General features: G+C 35.8%; 1 protein-coding gene across 2 annotated transcripts in view; it reads right to left on the bottom strand.

Annotated features, from left to right (window-relative positions):
* Positions 1 to 26,309, bottom strand: part of TMEM67 (transmembrane protein 67) — a 41,177-nt gene extending 14,868 nt beyond the window's left edge. For both annotated transcript variants that reach the window (XM_068526007.1, XM_068526008.1), the window contains exons 1-21: positions 26,061 to 26,309; positions 24,156 to 24,244; positions 22,402 to 22,495; positions 21,583 to 21,682; positions 20,044 to 20,113; positions 19,876 to 19,950; positions 17,497 to 17,559; positions 15,859 to 16,013; positions 15,636 to 15,744; positions 14,810 to 14,896; positions 14,421 to 14,486; positions 12,582 to 12,738; positions 12,075 to 12,198; positions 10,339 to 10,444; positions 7,532 to 7,588; positions 6,374 to 6,472; positions 4,492 to 4,590; positions 4,150 to 4,236; positions 2,544 to 2,643; positions 2,310 to 2,449; positions 616 to 756 (exon numbers count right to left, since the gene is read on the bottom strand). In XM_068526007.1, coding sequence (XP_068382108.1) covers positions 616 to 756; positions 2,310 to 2,449; positions 2,544 to 2,643; positions 4,150 to 4,236; positions 4,492 to 4,590; positions 6,374 to 6,472; positions 7,532 to 7,588; positions 10,339 to 10,444; positions 12,075 to 12,198; positions 12,582 to 12,738; positions 14,421 to 14,486; positions 14,810 to 14,896; positions 15,636 to 15,744; positions 15,859 to 16,013; positions 17,497 to 17,559; positions 19,876 to 19,950; positions 20,044 to 20,113; positions 21,583 to 21,682; positions 22,402 to 22,495; positions 24,156 to 24,244; positions 26,061 to 26,286 — 2,244 coding nt within the window. In that variant the 5' untranslated portion in view covers positions 26,287 to 26,309. The remainder of the gene's footprint in view (positions 1 to 615; positions 757 to 2,309; positions 2,450 to 2,543; positions 2,644 to 4,149; positions 4,237 to 4,491; positions 4,591 to 6,373; positions 6,473 to 7,531; positions 7,589 to 10,338; positions 10,445 to 12,074; positions 12,199 to 12,581; positions 12,739 to 14,420; positions 14,487 to 14,809; positions 14,897 to 15,635; positions 15,745 to 15,858; positions 16,014 to 17,496; positions 17,560 to 19,875; positions 19,951 to 20,043; positions 20,114 to 21,582; positions 21,683 to 22,401; positions 22,496 to 24,155; positions 24,245 to 26,060) is intronic.
* Between the last annotated feature and the right edge of the window lie 344 nt (positions 26,310 to 26,653).

Genomic DNA, 26,653 nt, shown 5'->3' with positions numbered 1-26,653 from the left:
ACCTGAGAAGATTTATTTTTAGTTTCAGCTATTTCAATAAATATTTCAAAGAAGATTTCAGAAGGGGTACTGGTTTTTGAGAGATTTAATGATATACAGATAAATGTAAACTATAAGTTACATTTCAAAAGAAAAGAAAAGATTAAGGGTACCTTAGCAATTCCTATCATTATATATAAACTAAATCCTGTGACTAGAAAGCTGCAGACTCTGAAAGGCCCTTCAGAGCCCCACTACTGATAAGAAATGAACTCTGAAATCAGATTGCCTGGGTTCAAATTCCAGTTCTGCCAATTTCTAATTGCATGACTTTAGGTAAATATTTAACCTTTCTGTGCCTCAGCATCCTCAGCTATAAAATGAGGATACTAAAAGAATCTATCTCTGAGGGCTACTATAAAGATTAAGTAAGTTAATTTGTGTAATGCAGTTCATTAACACAGTGCCTAGATTATCACACTATGTAAAAATTAGCTATTAGTTATTATTATTGTTGTTCTTATCACCTTCTTTATACTATAGAAATCATGTTGTGGTCAATTTTGAGGATTAGCATGTAAACAGAGTTAAAAATATAGAGAGGCAATGTTGCTTAAAAGAACAATCTCTTGTTACCTGTATAATTCCAATGACTAGCCAAAGAGCAGTAGACACCGCATATCTCAAAATGCGGCTATAAGGAGCTATGTAGCTAGGTGGGCTTCTGGAAAGACTAGAAGATGAGTCCATTAATGCTAAGTTCTTGAATCCCACAACCTGAAATAATAAGAAAAAATAATTTAAACAGACATAGATAAAGAAAACTCCTCTAGTCTGAAAATGAGACCCTCCTCTCTACTCCTTACCTTGAAAAACTAAAGTATTCAAGTTTGTATAAATGGTAGAAAATCTAGATAAAAATAATTATCCAGTACTTTAATTACAAAGTATTTAATACAAAATATTTAACCAGTTCATTTGGTATTCTCTTCAATATGACTAAAGGCCAAATATAACCTTATTATCATATATACAGACAAAGCTCAAAAATTTCTGTCAAGAGACTAAAGCTTTCTTCAGTAAACTACCAATGAACAACCAGTATTTCATGAGTTTTAACATATGCCAGGCACTATGTAAAATACCTTTTATACTTTAAAACAGTATTTTCCAAAATGTCTTTTGAGGAAGATATCATCTTTGATAAAAGGAAACCATGGTTAAATAAGTTTAGTTAGTATATTATACTCACCTCCATGCCTTCCACCCTCATAGAATAAAAGCTCTGGAAAGTTTTATGGTAAAGGAATCTACATGACTTTACTGAAGCCAGTGTTTTCCAAACTTACTTCATTATAATACTTTTTTCTCACATAACACCTTTTAAAGCTTTAAAAAACACTACTATAAATGAATTTTTGAGACAGTGTTCATATATCCTAGGGACACACACGTTCCTCTAGGTTTAAAAAGGAAAGGAAGGAGAAAAGCAGGAAAGAAGGAAAAAGGAGGGAAGGCAGACAGACATACAAGTTAATAATTCGTATCTAACCTTACTTAAGCAGCTAATTCTAGAGAAAATCTGTTACTCATACAGTTTCCATATTTCAGTCTCATATTCAGTACTGAATACTTCTTTAATAATTCTACCCAGACCCATGAAATAACTGTAAAGGGATCATAAGCATGTACCCATTCAGTGTGTCTTGTTAAGCTACAGCTCCAGATCTTAAGACAGAACACAGTCCATAGTAGGTGTTCAATGATAATTTGTTAGAAAATTTCAACCTTCTAATAGTGGTTCTAATACAGGAGTGAGAATATGAACAATGGGGGGGGTTCTTAAAATACAGATACCTGGGCTCGCCTCAGAGCTACGGAATTGAACATAATCTCGAGGGGTCAGGTAAGGCATAGGTATTCTGCAAAAGCTTCTTATGGGATTCTGCTACAAACCAGTGGTTTAAAAATCACTCCTTACCTACAGTAGACGAATTCAAAGAGACAGAAAGTAGAATGGTGGTTTCCAGGTGCCGGGGAGAGGGGAGAAGACAGAGCTGTTGTTTAATGGGTACAGAGTTTTAGTTTTGCAAGATGAACAGAATTCTAGAGACTACTGCACAACAATGCGAATGTACTTAACAGTACTGAACTGTATACTGAAAATGACTAAGATGGTAAATTTCATGTTATGTGTATTTTTTAATGGCTTGATTACAATATTTTAACCTTTAGAAAACTCTTCCACTGACATGAAAACTTATCTGGAATTATATTAACATTTATGAGGTACCCATAAGTTGTATACAATTACATCAAACAGTTTATACCTCCAAAAGGAAGAGGACAGTAAGTACTTGAAAGAGTGGGTTAATTTTTCTCACAGTCTGAATTTCATTCCATTCATTTGCCACAAAATATGTTCTCCATATGCTTACGGGAACGGTAGCACTCCGAACACCACCCTCACCTGGTTGGGGAGATAAAATGAGTAAAAGCGTTTCACCTTCTTTGCTCTACAATGGTGGCAAAAGAATCTTGGTACAAATGGTTAATTTCATTACCTTCAACAGCTTTAAGAACCTTTCCTTTAGGTCGCTCCCAATCAATAAAGAATATGTCTATGGTAATCTGGGAGATGAGCTTATGCAAAAATTGCAGAGCCTGAGAATGACAAACAAAGCACCTTAAAGTATCTGCATTAAGCCTGCTTATGAAACCAACAGTGATTCTTTAAGAATGTCCATCGACAGATGAATGGATAAAGAAGATGTGGTACATATATACAATGGAATACTACTCAGCCATAAAAAAGAACGAAATAATGCCATTTGCAGCAACATGGATGCAACTAGAGATTATCATACTAAGTGAAGTAAGTCAGAAAGAGAAAGACAAATACCATACGATATCACTTACATGTGGAATCTAAAATATGACACAAATGAACTTATCTACGAAAACAGAAACAGACTCACAGACATAGAGAACAGACTTGTGGTTGCCAAGGGGAGGGGGGCAGAGAGGGATGGACTGGCAGTTTGGGGTTAGTAGATGCAAACTATTATATACAGAGTGGATAAACAAGATCCTAATGTATAGCACAGGGAACTATACTCAATATCCTGTGATAAACCATAATGGAAAAGAATATTAAAAAAAGAGTGTCTCTATGTGTATAACTGAGTCACTTTGCTGCACAGCAGAGATTGGTACAACGTTGTAAATCAACTATACTTCAATAAAAAAAAGAAACAAACATACTGTAATCACAAGAATATGTAATTTTCACAAGTTACAAAGTCGTAGTACCATTAGGAGATCAACAGAAGCTCACAAAATAACGGAATCACCAAATTCACAGAATTTTTATATACATATTAATTCGACTTCCCTTCTTCTGTCTTTCTTTGAAATAGGGATATGAAAGGAGACACACTACCTCCTCCTCATACAGGGATCTTGCATTAACTGTCTCTCTTTCCCAAGGTTTCCAAAAGCATACTTTGTTTTCTAGATCATCTAACTCCTTTATAAGTAAAGGTATTTCCAACTATAATTTGCTTGTCCTAATTAAAGTTTTAGCATGCTCTCACTGTTGTTTTTTTTTCCCTATTTCTGGTATTTTCATTTACAGAATATGTTTAAACTAAGGCTTCTTCCTAGCAGGTACATTATTGATCAAACAAGGGATAAAAATCTAAGTATGGGATGATTCCTCTCTTCGTGGAGCTCACAGATCAGTGGGAACATCAGACACTTAATAATCACAACACAATTGGATGAGATCTACCACAGAAGCATGTAAAGAGCTTCACATCCATCGACACAACAATGAAGTAGGGAGGGGGGTTGCCATGGGAAGACGAGGAAAGGAATATGGAGGCAGAGAACAAATGCTAAGAGTTCAGCACTTTATCCAGCATGGTACCTTTTACTCTCAATTAACAGGTTAAATTAAATAATAATAAATTATTTCAGGCAGATCTTCAGAATAAGATATCTATTATAAATAAAAGTAGACTTCCTAGTAAAACAGAATTAATTCACGTTTTCTTCCAAAATTAAACTAAATTTTACACCAAAGATTTTGAAAGCAGTTTAATTTTAAAAACTTATGTGCTTATTAGCAGGTCTTTTAAATTCAGTAACCCGTGCTTTGAAACTTACCTTCAGAGCAAAAGCACATCCCACATAAGTAACAAAACGTTCTTCCTGAGCCGGCATTGGTAGCAAAACAGAGACAGACTTCTGTGCCTATGATAAAAATTACGCTGCTAAATATGACCATACAAAGTTTTTACTAAACACAAGTTATAACCCAAAGAAAGCATAAAAGAGGAAGGTGGTGATGCACTCAATAAACACAGCACACTCAGGGAATGGTGAGTTTAGCACTTGCCCCAATACTCTTGATCAGAAATATCCTCAACTAAAGACAGTTCCTTTATAAAGAAAGCTTACAAGTTATTCCAGTACTGGCACTTAGGTTAAATTCAGAAAATCACTTACTTTGAAGAAAATAAGCCAGTAAAGACCTGTTCCCACAGTGATGATAAAGAAAACATTGGCCAGGTCACCAGCATAGTAAACCAAGAATTTCATAACTGTCTGCAATTTAAAAAAAGAATTACAGCCATTATAGACACAATCTATTTATACTATTATTTTAATAACATGTTATCTACCCAGTTTCTCAAGCTTGAAGCCTTGTTTCATGTATACGTGGATCAGTTAGAAAGACCAACTGCAGCTACTTCCTAGAAACCTTTTGGGTCCTAACCTTTTGATCCATTCCCAATAGCCTCTGTCTTATTCAACCCTTCTCATCTTTCACCATCTAAGAAATTTAGAACCGCTTCCTAATTTTCTTCGAGTTTGCAATCCTTCTTTCCAATGTATCCTCTATACTACCATCAGAGTTGGCTTTCTAAAATGTAAATTGGATTGTTTTACTCTCCTTCTTAAAAATGTACAGTGACTCCTTATTAAAATATAAATTCCTGACTCACAAGGTCCTCCACAACCTAGACAAAAATTAAATGTTTAGCCTCATCTGCCAGTTCCAACCACTTACTCAATAATTAACTACTCCACACTTTCATCTCAAATGTTTTGAGGAATGAAATGGGCACTGATTCTACAAATATTCTTCCCTTCTTCTCTCTGGCAAACTCTTGTGAGCTCTGAGGGCAGAGACCATGTTTCTCTTTGCTCATTACCACAACCCCCCCAGTGCCTAGTAGAGCGCCTGGCACTCAGACAGTTGGCTGTCAGTGACTATTTGTGGAATGCGCAGATAACCCAGCTTAAAGTTCACTTCTCTTGGAAGCCTTTCTTGACTATCCCAGACAGTAAATCAAGCCCCCCTCCTCTGATTCCTTGACACATTGGCTCTGGAGTCAGGAAGATATCCCAGCACAAACAAGTTTACTACGTGCCTTTCTCATGTTCTTAATCAGCTAAATGGAAATACCACCTATTACTTTGTTGCTATAAAAATTAAATGAATAGGAAACTTACTTAACCTCTGCCACAATTTCAGCATGTATAAAATGGGAATGATAATAATACCTAACTTCATAGAGCTATTGTGAGGACTAAATGAACTATACATGTAACGCTTAAAAAAGTGCCTGGCACATACTAAATATTCAAAAAATGATAGATAAAAATAAAAACAAACATAAAAAAAGATTAATTGAAAAGAGAAACTCTAAAGTTAATAGAATAAAATACGGGAGAATACCTTTTTGATCTTGAGATAGGGGAGGCTTTCCTAAACAAGATCCTAAAAGCACATGCCATAATATGAAAACCTATTCAGATGTGACAATATGTTTCTGTTAAACAAAGTAACACATAGATAAAATAACACATGAATCACTCTTGGAGAATAAATTTCAACATCAAAAACCAAAAGTGGATTTATATTTAGAAAATACATAAAACTCTAAATAAATAAAATATAAAAACTTGTTTAAATAAACAAGAAAAACTGAAAACTTAATTAGAAAAATGGGCAAGGGATATAAACAGGAAGTTCACAGAAGGGGAAACCCAAATGATTAATAAAGCATACGAAGAGTAATCAGAGAAATGAAAATTAAATCAAGAATAACATATTACTTACCCCACCAAATTGGCAAAAAATGGAAAGGCTGGAAAAACAGCAAGTGTTGGTGAGGACGTGAGGAAACAAGAACAGCACTGCCGTTGGGTGCAGACTGGCCCACAGCAACACGGGAGGGAAATGAGCATACACCTCTCTTAGTCCTATACACCAGAGAACTTTTTACTCATTCTTTTTAGTCATTCTCTAGCTGTGTCTTACTAGAAGGATATAAAACAGCCAAAAGATAAAAATATACTTAAAAAATTCCTGTGATCATACCTGTAAATCGATCATGGGACTCCCAATGCGTCTCTTCCAACCTGCTGTCTTCAAAAGAGACAATAAAACAGCTAGTCCACCCAACACACCCAAAGCAATCTAAAGGAAAAAAAAAATTTTGGAATTTATGTAATTTCATAAAGTAATTTCATCCATGTTCAAAGACACTGTAAATAGAAAGTAAGGAAGTACTCAAAAAATGATGGTGGAAGGTGGCTAAAAGGACATAGCAGCCAAATTTAAGGAACCCCCAATGGTCAAATCTGGGACAATTTGAGCAAGAAAATAGATAGTAATGAATTATCATTGCTAGAATAAATAAATATCCATGAGTCCATACTGATTTAAATAAATAATTGAATAAGTAAATCAATGTGGACAAAGGGACAGTTCCTCCTTATAGTAGAACTTTAATTAACAAATATAGAAGAAATGATGGAAATATACAATCACCATCAGACAAATGTCACAGTAACACTTTTTACTGGCAAGAATTAACAATGGGTGCTAAAATTAGAGGGCAAAAGAATAATGAGGAGCAGGATATTTGCATAATCTCAAGTATCTCCTCACAAGATACAAGATACTTATTAATTATAAGTGGAAAAATACAGTGGAGAACTCTGTGGACACCATCTTAGCCATATGATCGAAGTTGACATCACTGTTAATAAGATACACTGACATCAAGTATCTTCTGATATGATTTGCTGAGAAGGGTACAACATCATTTCTGTGGCATTTGTGCTAAAACTACATTTAATCATGGGAAAATATCAGATAAACCCAACTGAGGGCCAAAATACCAGTGTCAGTCATGAAAGACAAAGAACGACAGAGGACCTGTCAGATCTAAAGATACACACGATGGCTAGAAGTAATATGTGACCCTGGACTGGGTCCTGAAACAGAAGAAGGATAGTGAAAAAAATCTGTAAAACCCAAAGAGTATTTAGATTAGTTAACAGGACTACATCAATATTAATTTTCTGATTAAGATCACTGTACTACCATCAGGTAAGATGTTAACATTAGGGGAGGCTGGGTGAGGGATATATTGCAAATCTCTTTATTTTGACAACTTTCCTGTACATGTAAAACCTTTTTTTTTAATTAAAAAATATACTGTAAGTATTTTACAGGTTAAAATAAACTCACATCTGTCTGGATATGTGCTTCTCCTTGATCCATTTCATATGTGACCGAGAAAGAAACCTGATATTTAAAAGAAAGCAAATTAGCCATACTGAAGTTATATAACACAAACCTACTTTTACTATAAAAATACATTTGTAGCTGAATTTTACCATAAATGTCATACTTTTGAACTATCAATGTTACTAGAGTTGGCCCTTATTTGTATCAATACATAAATGAATACGCTTTTGGGAATTATTCATGCTACTTTAAACATCCCTTTTGAACACATGTTAAAGAAAGAGGGCTTCATTAGGAGTTAGGTTAGGTTCATTAATAGCAGTCAAGCCAAATTAACCATATTTCATTTTCTGATAGGTTTCTGTAACTGAGGAGTGTGACTGATCTTATGTATCAAGAATTCAGCAACTGGCTAAACAATCACAGCCTAAGATGGCAGATTAATCAAAGGGCTGAACAAGAATCTTAGGGATACCACTATATTGAGACAGGAGAAAGAAGAACCAGTAAAGGGTTAAGAGAAACAGGAGTGTGAGAAGTAGGAGAGGGAAGATACCTAAGTCTTACCAAGGTCATGAACAGGGAGTTTCAAGAAGGAGGAGGTCACCAGTAGTGTCAAATGTTGTACAACTGGCCCTTGAACAATGCAGGGGTTAGGGACACCAACCCCCGTGCAGTCAAAAATCCAGACAGAACTTTAGAGTTGGCCCTCTGCATCCACGGATTCAACCAACTTCGTGTAGTGCTTTGGCCCTCTGCATCCACGGATTCAACCAACTTTGTGTAGTGCTGTGGTACATATTTAGTGAAGAAAAAAAAAAACCCATGTATAAGTAGACCCTGCAGTTCAAACCCATGTTGTTCAAGGGTCAACTGTATAAGTGTCAAGTTAAAGAAATAAAGCCAGTGTATGTGGAATTCATTGCTGACTTCATGAAACAGGTTTTCAAAGAAGCAAATGGCAAGAGCAAAACTGCAAATGATGAAAGAGTAAATGGTTGGGAAACCAAGGAAAGACACACAATAGCAAGCTGAACAGCTGGCAGAGTTGATGGAAGATTTTACTGTTTGGTTGTGTTAGTTTGTTTTTAAGATGGGGCAACCTGAAGGGTATTATAAGCAAAGGAAAGGGACCTTTCCTTTGAATAAAGGGTTGTGGGTGAAACAGGATACTGGAGGGAGTACCCTAAACAAGTACAGGTTGAAAGTTCGCTAAGAAAGGGGGAAGGGTCCTTTTTTCTTAGAAACAGGAACAGGAGTCAGGAAAGATAATGAAACAGAGATACTTAAGTATTAAAGAGGAAATCTGAGGGAATTCATATTGGATGGTTTTGATCTGCTCAGTAAAATACGAAGATAGGTTATTTGCGATTGGTGAGAGAGCAGAGATGTAGCTGGATACTTAAAATGAATGTAGAACTTTTACAATAGCTGTCATGAGAAATTAAGAAATGATGAAAGAACTGTACATTCTACAATTAGAATGAATTTGAGGTGGACTTCCTCAATATGGTTTTATGATTCTCTCAACTTTTTTTCTCTTGTTTTCTAACTTGTCAAGACTTAGTCTAGAATATTTTGGATGAGAAAAATATTTAAAGAAAATACCCAGAAGTGTTTTATTTTAAGATAAATATATTCCTGACTACCCAAGGATGACCATTCCAGGAAGACGTAAACCAGGAAGTCTTTTGTTGTTACTAAGCATGTTTCTGGATTTTCTTCTCCTCTCACTATACTGTATACAAATACAGGCAATTGAAGCTAATTTTAACATGAAATCAGGTAATACAAATGAGGATGTGAAATCTTTCAGAGAAAAGTTATTTATGTGCCTACTTTTCACTTAATGAAAGCCTGAATCCAATAGTAGCTGAGCACAAGTACAAGCACAACAGAGGGGCCAAAAGCACTGGCTGAAGAACTAGAATATTAAAATTCAGAAAAGTAAAATAATAGGAATTAAAAGCTATTAGTGAGTTTTGGAGGTAAGGAATGCTCACCTTCCAAGTCTCATGTTTCTGGAGAGGACAGGGAATGAGGAAGAAGTACAGAAGGATTAGCTTGCTTTTGATCTCTACCCTCTCTCATTTACCCCTCGTCAAAGCAGGGGTGCTTCACCTGCCTGGTGAGGTACAGAGGAGGAACTGTGTCGTGCGGGTCGGCCTTCCCCAGGCTCATTCTCTTTGGTGTAGCCTGTTTTCAGTGTGTACGTGGTATCGCTTCCATATATAGGCCCTGCCCGGCAGGGGAGGATTTTAGTTCTGTGGTTAAATTTAACTGAGTTGGGAAACAGCAGAAGACTAATTGGCTGCAGGTCCAAACTGCATTCTCTAGCTCACTTCAGCGCTACTAGTTATAAAGCTGATAATTTGATTCTCTTTCTGCCTGTTGAATTGTGTCTCTATCAAGTGGGCAAGACTGGTGAGAAGAGGAACACACATGCCCACTTAAGGTCTGAGTTCCTGGTTTAGTTAGTCAAGGAGGCAAAATCTTAACAGAAGCAAGGTGGCCAAAGAGGACGGGAGCAGATGCCGCATGGCTCAGCATACCCCAGGATACCGAACAGGGAGGCCCAGCTGCTGGTGACGCTGTCTACTGACAAACATAATTCTTGCTTTTTTATACCCAGGATCCATAAGAACTCACCTCTTACCACTATTAGTAAAAAATAATTAAGTCTTGACTATATAAAGTGCCATGTTTATTTAAAACTTTAAAAAGGACTAATTGTCTTTTGACCATAATACAAACTCTATCAGCATTATACTAACACATAGAGAGGCAAAGATTAGCAAGGAACTCACCTTCACAGACTTGCTGTTGGGATCTTTGATATCAATGTCACTGTAGGCAATGGTAATTAAGGGAGGGTAGATATTTCCATTTTTTGTGTTGGGTACAAGGCGGATACTGTTTAAAAGAAAATTCATTTTTAGTTATAAATACATCTAGGCCCTTAAACATACATTTAACTTATTGTTTCTTCTGAATTAGATATGGATAGTCTTGGTGATCTCAGAACTACCAGTTACTAAAAACTAGAGGTCAAACATAAACTAATGGTAACAACATAGGCTATTTGAAGTGGTCAAAACTTTATATTGAAATATAACCTCTGAGACAAATTAGAAACTCTTGTTGATCTAGGTCCTATGAAGTTTACAAATGAAATCAGTGAAGTACTGTGCACCACTTTTGAGGACTACTCAAAAGAGAAGTGTTACATGAAGCCTAGAGGAAGGCAGATAATATCCTAATTTTCAAAGAAGATGAATTCTTAACAAAATACTGTGTCATATCTAATACTGTTTAGGGCACATAATGGGGTACATTTTGCTGAATTCAATGCATTAGCAATGTACAGTTTGTAAACTCAGAAAGGAAAATGCCAAGCACCAGTGGCCAGCATAGTTTCTCCAAGAGCAAATCAGGCGTGACTAGTTTCAATTTCGTTTTCACTAGGGATACTACATTAGATTGAGGGACTGCTAAAAACAGCACAGTTGGATTTCAGCAAGGTATATGACAAAACTTCTGTACTGCCTACCTCATAAGATTATCATAAAAATCAAAATGAAAAAAATAATGTATGTTGAAGTGCCAGAAAGAAGATGGTGTTGATTTTCATCAGTGTATTCAAGGTGCACATCATAAAATATTGGAGTGGGAAGGCTGGTTAAGGTCTTAAGAGATAGGAATCTCACACTGGAGAAGACACACGAGGGCTGCAAGGCACTACCCTAAGGCAGGGTCATCATTAAAGTATCCTAGGAAGGGACTTCCCTGGTGGTGCGGTGGTTAAGAATCTGCCTGCCAATGCAAGGGACACGGGTTCAATCCCTGGTCCGGGAAGATCCCACATGTCGCGGAGCAACTAAGCTCGCGCACCACAACTACTGAGCCTGTGCTCTAGAGCCTGCGAGCCACAACTACTGAGCCCATGTGCCACAGCTACTGAAGCCCGCACACCTAGAGCCCGTGCTCCACAACAAGAGAAGCCACCGCCATGAGAAGCCCGTGCACCACAACGAAGAGTAGCCCCCACTCGCTGCAACTAGAGAAAGCCCGTGCGCAGCAAGGAAGACCCAACACAGCCAAAAATAAATAAATAAATTTATTTTAAAAAAAAAAGTATCCTAGGAAGAGTGAGGTGTTGATAATTAATGAAGGCCAACCTAGAACAGTAGCTGTTAAAGGAGATGGAGCCGGAGGAGGCCTGCCTATTGCAATCACCTGGCAGGCTCTAACATACCTGCTTCAGCCCACTGATCTTCACTTTTCCCCTCTCAACCCGTTCTAATTTAGCAGGTCTAGAGTGGACCTACAATATGAATTTTGGCAAAAGTCCTTAATCTCTTCTGACGTAATTCTCCCCTCTATTAGTGTATCCCAATCTATCGGGACATCTAAAAACACATTATGTATTGTTCCTGTTCAGGTGTTCTTATTGTTTTCATCTGATAATTACAGGTCAGTACTTTCACTACCACATTTTCCCATATACTCTAAGACTCATTTAGTGCATTAGACGTTTGTTTACCTCAGTGATATTTGGGTAGCAACTCGAATTAATCTTGGCTGACTTCCTAAGTCGTTTTCTCTTCCACTTAGTGCATCCACTAAGAACATGCGCCGAGTCAGAAGCCACTTGCCGGAGCTACTGTCTTTTATAATAAAAAAAAAAAAAAAAAAAGATGGCATTTAAAAAATACCTTCAATTCTTCAAGATGGCTCTCAAGGAGAACTTTTGCAGTTCTACTAATTTTTCTACTAAAATTAGCCCTGATTTTACAGTTCTACTAATTTTTCTCAGGATACACTTTTAGCAATAACATAATTTCTTAATAATAAGCCTGATATATTTAGTAAAAATTTCTAAATATACCAGCAACCTTACTGTTTTACTTTTAGGCATGCTATATAGAAACTTATACTCAGAAAGAATCTATGACCATTCTTATAATCTGTGATTTATTAAATTATCATGTTGGTTGACTGGTTTATTGATTTCAGCTCAGAGAAAGAGTGGTATGTATGGATGCCTTACCTTGGTTCACAAATATTTTATTGTGCTGAAGATTTAAGTTTAACACAGGCACAGCCCAAATATATTGGTGTTGATTTTCATCAGTATATTCAAGGTACACATCATAAAATGTAGGCATGGGGAAGTCAGTTAAGATCTTAGAGATAGGAATCTCACACTGGAAAATAAAATGAAAAATGAAAGTATCCAAATTGAAAATTAGAAAGCATATTTATTAACTTTAAAAGTTTTTTTTAATTGTAAAATGAAATATCTTCAGTTATCGTGTTTATACACATTTCCATGTGTCTTTCAAAACATGAATATTATGTATGATTCTTTTATAAGGGCCAAAATAACTAACAGTAAAGAACCACCTGGATCTTGTCCTACAGCCCATTCATTCTCAACAGTAAGTGTACAGTGAAAAGGTTTAAAAACTCCTATCCTATGGGATGAGGTCCCAATTCTTTCTCCTGATGTACACTGCAGTTTATGATTCGGCTCCCCTTAACAGAGCCAGGTTTATCTCCCACTGCTCCCTCTCTGTCTATGGTCCAGTCACACTAATCTACTTACAGTCTCTAAATATGCTATGCTATTCTACATCTCTCTGACATTGCAAATGGTGTTTCTGCTTGACATTCCCTTCCCCACTGTGCTCTCCTGGCAAACTCATGTTCATTTTACAAGCTCAAGTATCACTCACTCTGTAAAGCCTTTCTGTATTTCCCCAGGAACTGCTAATGAACCCTCCTTTGGACTAACATGGTACCTTGTTCATATCTATAGAACAACACATCACATTCTTTGCAATTCTTTGTCTGTCTATATAGCTGTTTTCTGTACTGGCTGTGAACTCCTTGAGAGGCAACCAGGTTCAATGGAAAAACTATGATTTTCAAGCCTAACAGAACATTTACTTGATGCAACACCTTGAGTAAATTACCTAATCTTACTGAGCACCATTTCCTCATTCATAAAACACAAATAATATGTATTTCACATAGTTATTTCATGGGTCAGATGAGATAAAAATGATAAAATGCTGAGCATACAGCAGCAGGCATTTAACAAGTGTTGATTCTCCTGGCCCAAGGTAGACACAAAATAGCATTTTTTAAAAATAACATAGAAGTCATTTCTGATAATAAAAGTAAATTCACGTTCATGATAGAAAATTTGGAAAATATAAAAAAGAGAGAAAATCACCTGTAATCCCACCATTCAGAGATAACCACTGTTAAAAATGTTTATCTTCTTCTAATCTGTTTTCCCTGATAGTATTTTTCAATGTGGTTTTAACAAAACTGGAAGCACAGTTTTGTTCTATGGCGCATGTATATGCATTTTATCAAGAAGTATTTTTGTAGACTAGTGAATTTCTTTCAAAAGTTTAATGGCTCACAATATTCCTTTGTACCATACTGTAGTTTTAAAATGCATTACCAAAGGAAGGAAGGTCAGGGAGGGAGGGAGGGAGGAAAGCATGGAGGGAGAGAAAAGGAAAGCATTTTTATTTGTTTCTGGAGGGTAGAGGGAGGAGGGAGTGATAACACTTTATTGTTCATTAAAAATGAAGTAATACTTTTGCTTTATTCTAAAATGCTCAAAAGTAGAGATTATTTTTATGACCTATATGCCTAGAAGTAAATAAACAATTGATTATGATGTTTAAGACTCTATCTATGACAAGGTACTCTTTTCATGCTGATTAGATTAATAAAAACTATATCAATCGGTGAAATTATTCATTACTACAAAAAATTTCCAATTTCAAAAATTCAAAGATATTCCAATTATTGCTGATGTGAAAAACTGAAGCTAAAATACAGACTGTCTAAAATAGTTCCAACTTACATTCTGTTGATAGGTTGTTCCAAAGGAATAAGCAGCATTTAGTCTTGTCTCTGTGTCTGGACAAAGCTACAGCAAAAGAATACAACTGATAAATATCTCTCACAAATGTTTTCTTTGCTTATAGTCAAGGGTTCTCAACACTCAACATGGACATATACTTTATATAATACTCGTTCAATGTATCAAGGGAATGAAAAGTTAAGGGAGCATCTTTGTTATAAGTCATAACTTAAAGTAGTTTTAAGAAATTCCAATTTAAAACACATGAAAAAAATCAACTCTACCAAGCAACTGATGCTCTATCCAAGCAATAATCTAGTGTTTTCCTCATCTTTGCCTCAGTCAAAAATAAGACACGTTAGGAATTCTCTAGTTCGAATCATACTCACCTGTAAAACACCTCCTTCTAAAGTTTGCCACTTGAGAAAATTTCCTCTTACATCATAAGAAGCAGCAACAAACTTCAGTTTTGTATTCTGATTAAAGAAAAACAAGAATAAAACAATGTCACATACTCTGAAACTCTATAAATATATATATTACATAAAACAGTCTATACAAACTTTCAGAGTTTAGACTTCCAGAGTATATATTCAGTAAAATAGTCCATAAAATTTTTTTCATTGTTGATTGATCTTTTCTTTTTCCAGAGGTTAAACACACCAAAATAAATGGACTGGGTTTTCACACAAAAACTATTATTTCAGAATTGAGAGGCAGTGCTGGTGACAGACAACTTCTTTTCAAACCTGTTAAATGTGTGTGTGTGTGTGTGTGTGTGTGTGTGTGTATGGGGGGTGAGTAGGGGAGGGAAAAATCTGTTCTTTCATTTTAGAAGGTCAAAAAATTGAGGTAAGAATTTGGAGCTGTGAAGTGCTAAGGAAAGGGATAAGAATCCCAGTCAATCTTTGGAAGCCGTTTTTAAACATGTGGAGATACAGGACAGAGATGGCTTTGCATTTGGTGATGAACACTGTCCTTCCCAACCCCACAAGTACTACTTGCTGCCATAACGACATAATCCAGAGGTATCATATACTCAAGTAAGGCAGCTAAACTTTATATTGTTTAGTTCCTCAGCAGCTAATATTTAGATTTAGTTTAGTAATTAAAGTTTTAAAAGCCTATCAAGAATTATGACTAGTAATATTCTTGTTACCTTTTAAAATTATAAATCAAAATGTAGTTATCTTTCAATAATATAGTGACTTGTACCTGGTTTTCCCCTTTAAAACTGAAATTTGTAGGAAGAGGTGTAGTACTGAGTACTTGAGGTGCTAATCCTAGCTGGTCTCCATAGAACAGCCATGGAAGATTCTGTCTCCTATAAACAATCACAATTGTTTTAATAATGGGGAACAATTCTTAATATGTATTTGTGAAAGTAATTGCACTGAATTTCGTCAAAATGATGGTTCGTCATTTAGAATAGCCTTACCAAAATGAAACAGAATGAACAGTGCCCAGTCCAGCAGTATTTTCAAAGATAAACTGAAACAGTCGACATGCATCAAAAGTGGTAGAGTCATAAGAATTCATATTCATCACACACATATTTCCAAGAGCTTGGCAAGATGTTAGATTGGCATACACCTACAAGAGAACAATGACAAAGAAATGTATGGACTTTAACATCCTAAGCAAAAGTTGATATAAAAATTATGCTCGGTTTTAACTTTACCTATTCTGCAAATTCTTTTTTTGGATATTCTTTTGCTTTTAATACCTTTCCTCTAATTTAAGTAGAAAAGAACTTTCTATATGGCAGATAAATAATTTGTACATTTTAACTGTACATTTTGGGTGGAAATATAAAGACAAGCAATTAAAAGAAGAACTAACAGCATGACATTTTAAAAAGCTATTATGTAGAATAATTATTTTTGAAAGAATAATAATTTGTTCCTATATTAGAGCTTATGCATATAAATCTAATCCATTTTAAGTGATTTGTTTATGAATAGCAAAATAAGATCATTTGTTGAGTTTGCCCCTCAAACTTCTTTTCCAGTTTTCCCTTTCAGGAAAAGACCACTCCATTTTTAGTTATTCAAATAAAAATCACTGCAGTAATATTCTTTCTCTCCCTTCTCGTATCCAGCTCATCATTAAATCCTATTGGCTCAATCTTCAAAGTATATCCAGAAGCTAAACATTTCTCACACTTCCATGGCACCACCCTTGTCCACGAGTCCACTTTCTCTCACTTGGATTACTCTAATGCTCTCCTTAATGGTCCCCCCGCTTCCGTCTTTGCCCCAACAAAATCTGCTCTCCATATTAGAGTGATCTTGTCAAAACCTGAGGTCAACCATTGTCTTCCTTTGCACAAAATCCTCTACATCCCTTCCAGTAAACGCCAAGTCCTCACCATAGTCACTCCCTTCATCCGTGAACTCATCTCTCCACTTTCCCTGCTCACTCTGCTCTAGCCACTCAGGTCTCCTTCCTGTTTCTTTAGCACGAACACCAGAGAACTCCTGCTTTGGGACCTCTGCACTTGCTGTAGTCTCTGCTTAGAATACTCTTCCCCTAGATATTTACAAGGCTCTCTTCTACTTCCTTCAGATCTTTACTCAAATATCATGCTCCCAGAGATGCCTGTCCTGACCACCCTCCATAAAATAGCACCACCTTCCACTCTCTATGCTCTTTATCCTGATTTATTTGTCTTCATAGCACTTAGCACCACCTAACATTTACTTACAATATAATTCCACGAGGGATTTTTCCTCTGCCTTTTCCTGAAATAGATAACTTAAAGATTTGAGAACAGGGCCTGGCATACAGTAGGCCATCAATAAACATTTACTAAATGATAGTATGAATCAGTTTCCCCTAACATTCAATTTCTGCTGAATAAGTTTGGACACATTCAATTTACAAATAATGAAATGTGAAATGAATAACATTTTCTTTAGTATTCTCTTTCAGTCCACTTAGAAAGGGTTTATTTTTCTTACAGAAAATGACTAAGGAGATATATCTACTTAGAAAAGTTTTATTAACTGGGGAAAAAATTGTATCACAATTCTTTGAAATGAAATAAAATTATTTTCTAGAAATTCAAACATACCCAACAAGCAGCTGCTGATGATTGCAAATACTCTGCAAACCATTCTGAAGTGAAAGACATGCCCTGTAAACAAAAAGATGAATTTTAGTTTTAAGTTCAAATAGAAATTCCTTAACCCTACACTGTTTAGAAGACATTAATATGCATATTGCTGAGTCGGAAATAACTAACATTACTTTCTCAATATTATCAGAAAAATAGATTCTAATGGGAATATAAGAATTAATTCTAAGCAATGTCAGTAATTACAAATAGGACTGAATTACAAAATCACATCACTTAGGCAAAGGATATAAGGAAACAAAGTATGTCTATAATCAAAAAAAAAAAAAACCAAACACTATTATGCCCATTTCACTAAAACAAAAAACAAAAACCAAAGTGCAAAAAAATAAAAGAAAAACTAGATTCTGACTTAGTATTGGTTAACATTTACTGATTTAGGATTATTACACTGTATTAAATTGGCAAGTAATAAAAAAGAAATATTTGTGAATGATTTCTAAGCAACTGGAGACTGGGGATATACAGAGTAACTAATATGTAAAATCTCCAAAGTGGTGATTCGCAAACAATGATGGGTATCAGAATCAACTGTGGAATTTCCTAAGAACAGAAAATGCTTGGCTTCATTCTAAACCAAATGAAACAGAATGTCTAGGATGAGACCAAGGCATACATGTGCTCTGAAAGCTGCAGATACAAGCCTCTAGTTAAGCACCACTGCTGTAAAGCTCATCTGCATATCTTGTTAAAAAATGAGACACCGAGAAGCACCATTTAGAATAAATTCTCTGAACATGGACAACGGAGATAAAACCAAATTATATGAATCGTGACACCACAACTGTCAAAGAAATCTAAAATAAAGTTATGATGGTGAGTTTACAGCAGGGGGTGACGGTTAGGTTGACATCACCAGTGGTGGGACAGATGGACATCATGTGTCTCCTGATGTGACGCATTGGATTGAGAAGAGCACAACATCTTTTCTGTGGTTTCCTGCCAGGCATGTCCTGATTATGAAAAAAGACTGGATGGACCCAGGTTGAGGGTCACCCTCTGGATTGTAAGGCCTGTAGTCTTCAAAACTGTCAAGCTAGGGGACTTCCCTGGTGGCCTAGAGGTTAGGATTCTGGGTTTTCATTACTGTGGCCCAGGGTTCAATCCCTGGTCAGGACACAAGATCCCACAAGCCGTGTGGCATGGCCAAAAAAAAAAAAAAATAGTAAAATGACAAAACTGTCGAGTTCATGAAAGGCAGGGAAAGACTGAGGACCTGTTCCAGATTGGAGGAGACTGAAGGGGACATGACCTCTAAATGACTGGTAATCTGAGACCAAATATGAAAAAGAGACATCGTTGGAATTTTTGGCAAAATTATTTTTACTTATTTTGAAAAGGAAAAAATGAAAATTAAAGGCCTGCAAATTTGATAATGGTATATGTCACTATAATCCGAGGCTGGAGAAGAATGCCACAGAAAACATAAATCTTATTACAAATGAGCCAATTTTTGGATGATCTTAAGCTCCCTATGCATATGTCTATTTTAGTATTTGTTTTTCTGCAAATATTTGGTACTTGCTTGTAATCCCACAAGACTATACTGGAGGAGAGGAATTTTTGCTTTATTCATGAGGATTCCAGATTCCACCCTCATCACGGCTATCCTTACAGCCCCCCTAGTCACTCCCATTTATTCAGTGATGATTGTAGCAACCAGATCCTAGCCTGTCCACACAAGCTCTACTCATTAACTAACTCCTAGTTAGTCATCTAACTCCTATTCTCTCGGACTGATGACCTCTTCAGTTCCAATCCATCCACTTCCCATTTTACATCCCAGATCTTGTCATCACCAGATTCTGTTGCAAAAGCTCTAACTATATGCCATCACACTCTATCTATAAACAAGGAACTTGGCCAGATACAAATAATCCTCAAATCTCCAGTGACTACCATGTACAGGCTCTGTGAGGTAGGTATTATTATACCCAACCTACAGACAATAAAACTGACGTTTAGAAAGCCCAAAGGTATAAAACTAATGACTGGTAAATCCAGGGTTCAAATCTAGAGTCTCTGGTGCTCTTAACTATATTATACTGCATTCTTTATAGGATCTATAAAGGACCTTTCCAGCTTAAACATTCTGAGATCCACTGAAAAAGAAATGAGCTAAGGTAGAGAAGAGAGCAACTGTACTTATAAATTATAATGCTGAATTGTTGTCTAATGTTTCTTATTGACTGATAATTTCTGTTTTAAAGTGATTTACACATAAATGTTTCTCATTTTAGCCCAAATTAATTACCAAAGGAAGAAATGCAGAAATATCCCTAACAATAGAACAAAAAAAACCTGAAGCATACTCACAAGATCTCCATAACGTGCAGCTGAAATCATATGTGGAGGGAAATTCCCTGTGCTGCTGAAGCATAATCCCCCTGTCTTCATTAATAAATAAGAAAAAAAAAAAGTTTATGGAAGAATACAAGTAATTTAATTTAAAAGTATATACATTATCAATTTGATTAGACTTACTAAAATGTTAGGTTCTGAACACACACAGGACCTGCTGGTATTAATGAATGTTGGTTCACATTGGACACACCTGTCAATATAACAAAAATAATTTTTTAAATGTTAATAAATTACACTAGCCCTAATTTAATTGAGAACTTGTCTTCCTAACTGATTAGATTAGATTCATTCAACTGAGCAATTACTTGTAATAAAGTAAACATATTAAAAGTACTAATGCTGATATACTACTCTTTGTATTACAAGGCAAGGTATAAATAAATAAAATTAACCAATAATAGGCGAATATTCTTTTGAAACTGCAGGTAATATAAAATAAATAGTATTGAATAGCAAAGATGGTTAAGTCACTCAAATAACAAAAGAGCCCAACAAACTCATATAAATGAAACCAAATCTATTTTTATAAGTAGTTATTATCGAATATACTTTCCTTATTTTTCTGCCACAAAGCAAAAAGGTAACACGCTGAAAAGAAACAAGTATCTATACCCTCATCAAATCTACAACAAACACTCTTAAAGTCTTTTCATTGTCTTTATTTATTTTAGGAAAATACTTTATATTTTTCATTAATGAAAGATATAGAGGGAGGGAGGGCAGTGGACTAGTGGGGACGCTGATAGGCTTCTATGGGTACTCATTACTTACAAAATAGAACAGGTAGGAGGAGGAGCTGGGGCACAGCACAGAACTCAGACTAGGCTTGGGGAGGTATAAGAGGGGAGGAATAGGGGATCAACCCAGTAGTCTGTATTAGGATGCTACAACCTAGGTCAGCCTGAGAGAAAAGATGATCCAACACTAAGTATCCCCAGGAGAAACTGCTCAAGTATTTTCTGTCTCAAATTTGGGAACTGAAGAGAAAATGGTATTTAGAGGGAGGTCAGCATGTAGGCGTCTAAAAAAATTGAAGAATTGGAATAGGGATGATGTGTTTGAGTTAAAGAAAGGGAGGGGTGTGTGTGTGGTGTGCAGGTATGCATGCATAAATGGGGAACAGGAAGTGACAGAGAATAAGGCTATAAATCAGGATACCTGGGTTATGATAATTATCATCACATTTATTAACATATTTTTATGTAATATAATATATAAAGATAGTACCTAGTATATAATAAGTAGATTGCAAATAAAAGTTACTATTATATACTATGCATTATATTATAGATTATGTACAAATTACATGACAAACAAAAATAGCTACCTTTTACTGAGCACTTACTCTGTAGTGCTTAGCTAAGAACTTTAGGTATGTAAAGTATGTTTCTGAGCTGTGGTAACAGCCTATGAAGTGGGTGGTATGTCCCCATTCTGAAGACAAGGAGACAGACTTATCGAGCGAGGTCAAACAACCAACAAGACACTGAAACAAGAATTAAACCCTATTCTGTCTCATTTTCTGGGCCTCAGCTTCTTTACCTGTTTATTTCTATCCTCCCTTGGGTTATTGTGAGGAGCAAGGAATCTGATAGGAAAGGCACAGATTCTACATAAATATAAGACATTAATGAAGTCAGCACCCAGCACACCGCTTACCTGTTTCCTAAAGCATTTGCTATTGTAAAAGAGTTTTCACTTTCCTCACAGAGCTTACAAGTTGCTTGAGACAACAACGTTCCATTAACATCTCTTTCCACTAAACAATTTAGAAACAATAAGATGTTACCTCATAGTCAATAGATAAGCTTCTATACACTTCGTAAAACCCAGGTGTAATTATTATTCTAGTAATTCTCAAAACACCTTGTTTGCATAAAGACATGTCAAACACCATCCATAATAAAGTACTGAAAAGTGAAGGCTTCCCCATTCCCACATAAAAAATACAGAAACCAATTTCCAAATCATCATCGTCATAATAAATTAATATATTTTCCTCAAAGAACTTCTTACCTCTTACCTGCATGTCCCTGTTACACTGGATTTGGGGAAACAAGTATTTTCATAGACTTCTGATAAGTTTCACAACTTAGAGGGCTTTTGGTGGTATCTATCAAAATTGTAAATTCACATACCTTATAATACTACAATTCCATTTTCAGATACCTAACCCACAGAAACACTTGAACATGTACATAATAATATTCATCAAAACATTATTTGTTAGAAAACAATCTAAATATTTTAATAGCAAAATGCTATGAAATACCATGGAGTGGATTAAAAAGAATGTGGTAGCTCTAACAGATCATACCATTAATTGAAAAAAGTATGCTGGAGAACAATGTTTTTGGTGTGAAATATTTACATAAAAAATACCACTTATATTTCCTGTGGTTACAATGTATACAATGTACATTAAAAACAGGAAAAAAAGAGAGTCTATAAGGACACATTCTAGAATCTACTTCTTACCTAAAATATGGCCAGTGGGACAATGGCATTTTCCTTCTGCAGTTAAACCACCAGGGCAAGTAATACAGTTCCAGCCATCTCCAGTAACACCTTTCTAAATTAAAAAAAAAAAAATTATTTTCCCTTTCTTAATTAATGTTCTCCTTCTTAATTGATCATGTAAGTTCAAAAAGCCACAATAGTGTATAATTTGCAGGAGATATGCAAATAAATTATACAAATATGAGCCACATAAAGATTTCCTGGATAGACAATTTGTGCTTATATTCAAAAATTAAGCTATACATTATTACTATAAGTACTGACTACTATTAACTCCAGGCAATAGTTCTTTCTTCCTTATGATTTTCAATTTAAATGAGTCCTTACTCTCATAATTAATATTGTCATTCAGTTTTTCCATTTACAAAGAAAAAATGCAACGAAATTCAACACTATTTAATCAACAGATAGCCAATTAATAGTTTAGTCTTACCTGTTCTAAAATAGTTATTCTAATTTTTAAAAATTCAAATACAATAGCTTTTAACAATTAAGTTATGATTTAAAATGGATGAATTTTATGGTAAATAAATATACTTAAAGTTGTTTAAATTATGAGATCTTTCCTTTTATCTACTAATAGTTTGTACTAGTAAAGGTTTTTGATAAAATACGACATCATCAAAAATTGGGCTTAAAATATTATATGGTTTAGAAAAAAACCTGGGGTAAAAATACAGTAATTTTATTACAAATATGGATGTAACCAAAATTAATAGAAAACAATGGTAACAACAAAACAATGCCACAAATTATTTTAGGTTTTGGTTGAAAAGACTAGATATATCAAGAAATGCTCCTATATTTATTAGTACATTTATACATGTAGGACTATTTAAAAATTATGATAGCTTAGTAATGTCACTGAAAAATAAATCTGCTTTGGCACCATTTCATATTAGCAGCTTTTTATCACTGTAATTCAGCTAGGGTCAATATTTCCAAAAATATAAAGTTTCAAAATGATCATCAAACCTGTAAGTACTAGTCATAAACCAGGACTGGTTTATATATTAAATATTAAATTCCCAGACTCAATTTTTTTAATACAATAATGAGAAGAAACATTACTATAAAGGCAGAACTGGCACACTGACTCCTAATTACCCAAAATGATTCAAAGATATATTTCTGTTAATTAAGAATCATCATATATAGTAACTATTAATTTACTTATTTTCCAGAAATTATGATATAATGAAATGATTAACAAAACAGCAACAGATATTAACCTATTTACTGATGAAACTGGCATTTCATGAACTCATCACTCAGATATCATTACGAACATGAATCATTATATAAAACTGTTGACGCTAAATCTAAGACACTGAACTCACTCTGTACCAAATGATACACACATGCAAAACTGCTCTATATATGTATCATTCACTCATCTATTGATATTTGCTTTTATAACTCAGTTTCTCTATGAAATAAAAATAAAAATAAAGACACTCAAATTTTCACAGCTTTGTGCTTTTTCAGATTTCAGGTTTTAAAAAGTAAAGCAATATCTTTGTTTTTTTCCAAGTTTGCAAAACTTCACTGATCTCCCAAAATTTACTCTAGTAAAAACAAAGTTGGCTTAATAATTTTAAAATCTGTGGGAAAATATTAGAGTACAGCATTAAATTGTAGTTTAAAAAGCAAAGGTATTTAATTTATTATTTTTTACAGTAAGATTATTTTTTAAAATAAATACTCCATACCATGTTTTCTGGGCACTTTTTACAAATAATATCAGGTCCTCCATTATTAGAGATCATCTGAAATCCTGGTAGACACACACATACAGTTCCTAAAAAGAAAAGAGCCAATTTTGACCTTGATAAATAAAACTCCAAGATAGGAAAATTTTAATAACTCTTAAGAAGTAGTAGTTAAGAGCAAGACAGCGGAGGGACTTCCCTGGTGGCACAGTGGTTAAGACTCTGTGTTCCCAATACAAGGGGCTGGGGTTTGATCCCTGGTCAGGAAACTAGATCCCACATGCATGCCACAACTAAGAGTTTGCATGCCACAACTAAGGAGCCCGCAAGCCGCAACTAAGGAGCCCTCCTGCCACAACTAAGACCCAGCGCAACCAAACGAATAAATATTAAAAAAAAAAAAAAGCAACACAGTGGAGCCAGTGCTGCGTAGGTTCTAATCTTGACTCTGCTACTTGGTTGTGTGACCCTGAGCAAGGTACTGAACTGCTCTGTGCCTTGGCTTCCAATTTGCTAAAATGGGAACAACAAACAGTACCTACCTCACGGGGTTAATATAAGTTAGTTATTATCTGTAAAGGTCTTAGAATCCGTCTGGCACACAGTAGGTATTGTGTTTGCTACCATTTTAAGTGCAAGCATAAATAAACTATTAAGTTATAACCGTTAAACTAATAACCAAACTACTGATTAACTGCTATGGGAGATTTTACATTTCTATTTCATCCAACCATACACATATATTCAATGAATTCAAATTTACTTTGTCAAAACAAAACCTTATTAGGAAAGTTATCTCGATTCAAATAAATCACTGTTTTCCTCTGTTTGGAAAGATAGTAAACTTTATAAGATAATCACTACTCAATTTGCTGGGTAGGTAAGGACAGCATTCTTTAAGAAGGCATTAAGTGGATACAGCACCCATAGGAATCCATGTAGTAGAATGCTTATGATATCAGGGTTCATAACTATGAACCTTGCACTTTAGAGTCTGGGTAATGCTTTCTCATTCATATTTCCTCACCTGAGAATCCTGACCTGTCCTACACAATGACTTAAATAAAGATACATCAAATTTCAAGATGGCAGAAAGTTAATACCCTGGGTGCCCAAACCGAAATTAAAAACATTCTAAACTTTATAATATGGGAAAACTCTTATTCTGAGCAGTTTCAGTGAGGACAACTAGGACCAAATGATGAACGTCTCAAGAAGAAAAAAGTTAAGTTTAATCTAAAGAGACTTTAAAGGCAATCAGTAATATTCAACAATGAAAGGGCTAAATCCTAAGGAAATCTATAATATTACGGACAGACAGTATAGTGGAGACACATAGGTCAAGACTGAGGGCAAAGAGACAGGAGTTCTTCCCGTCCCCAATTTAGAAGACAAAGAAGACATTACGACCTCATCTGGGCTTCCATTTCCTTACCTGTAAAACGAGAAGACTGGACCTGATTACGGTTAAGGTCCCTTCCAGCTCTAAATTCTGGGATTTGAAAAGATCAAAAACTATCAAAGTTTACAAGCGCTAATTTGCATTCCCTCCCTAACCTGTTCTGTCACCTGCTCCTCTGCACCTCAGATTACTTCTCTATTTTTCTTCCTTCGGTAGTCAGCTTTGAGGTGCCTCCCTAAAGACCCCCCGGATGAGGAGTGGGGTACTGGAGCCGAGAAATTAATTACGACAGCCTATGAGGTAGCGGACTCAGGGTTTCCCCAACCTCATTCGTTGTGTGCAAGCTTCAATCCTCCAAGGAAACCCTCCTCTCAGGCGTTGGCAGTTAACCTTTCTGAAACATTCCTTCCGCAGACGAAAAGATGTTTTAGTGACGAGGGGTCTGGGGACAGCATCAAGGCGGAGGTGTTACTTTGGCTAGGGCCCATCCTGGACCGTCTCACCTCGAGCATCCTGCCTCTGATTGGGTCCACACGCGACACAGGAGAGCGCGGAGATATCGAAGTACTGGTTGTGGCCGCACGTCTCCGGCTGCCGGAAAGGGAAGAAGAAGGTCTGAGCCTGTGAGACGCGAAGAAGGACCAACAAGAGGAACAGAGTCACACCCGCAGCGTTTAAGGTGGACCAAGCCGCCATTGCCACCACAGTCCCACGTCCGCCCGTCACCATGATGCACACACTAGCGGCCGCGCAGTCTCCGACGCCCCATCAGCCTCCGCGACAACTCTGCAGAGCTGATTGGACAACTGCGGTCCGGAAGTGTCTGCCTGCGCTGCCTGGTTGCTAGGTTACCAAAGCCTCGGGAAGCTGGCTGGTCTGGGAAAGGATGAGTTAGACGCAAGCCTACCCTGGAGCCTGGCAGGCGGGACCGGCTATTTAAAACGTTTGCTTCAAACTCTGCTACTCGACCCATTAGCGGGACGTGAAATCAATTTAGGAGGTCGCGAAATAACCACAGCAAAGAAAATATCTGATTTTTATCACACAAATTAAGTATTGCTTCATTAAACTGTTAAATGATATTTACATCAAAATT

This window comes from Eschrichtius robustus, chromosome 17 (genome assembly GCF_028021215.1).
Source record: "Eschrichtius robustus isolate mEscRob2 chromosome 17, mEscRob2.pri, whole genome shotgun sequence".
In the NCBI taxonomy this organism is placed as follows: Eukaryota; Metazoa; Chordata; class Mammalia; order Artiodactyla; family Eschrichtiidae; genus Eschrichtius; species Eschrichtius robustus.
Note: the sequence above shows the minus strand (reverse complement) of the source record. Positions and strands in the feature narration are given on the sequence as shown.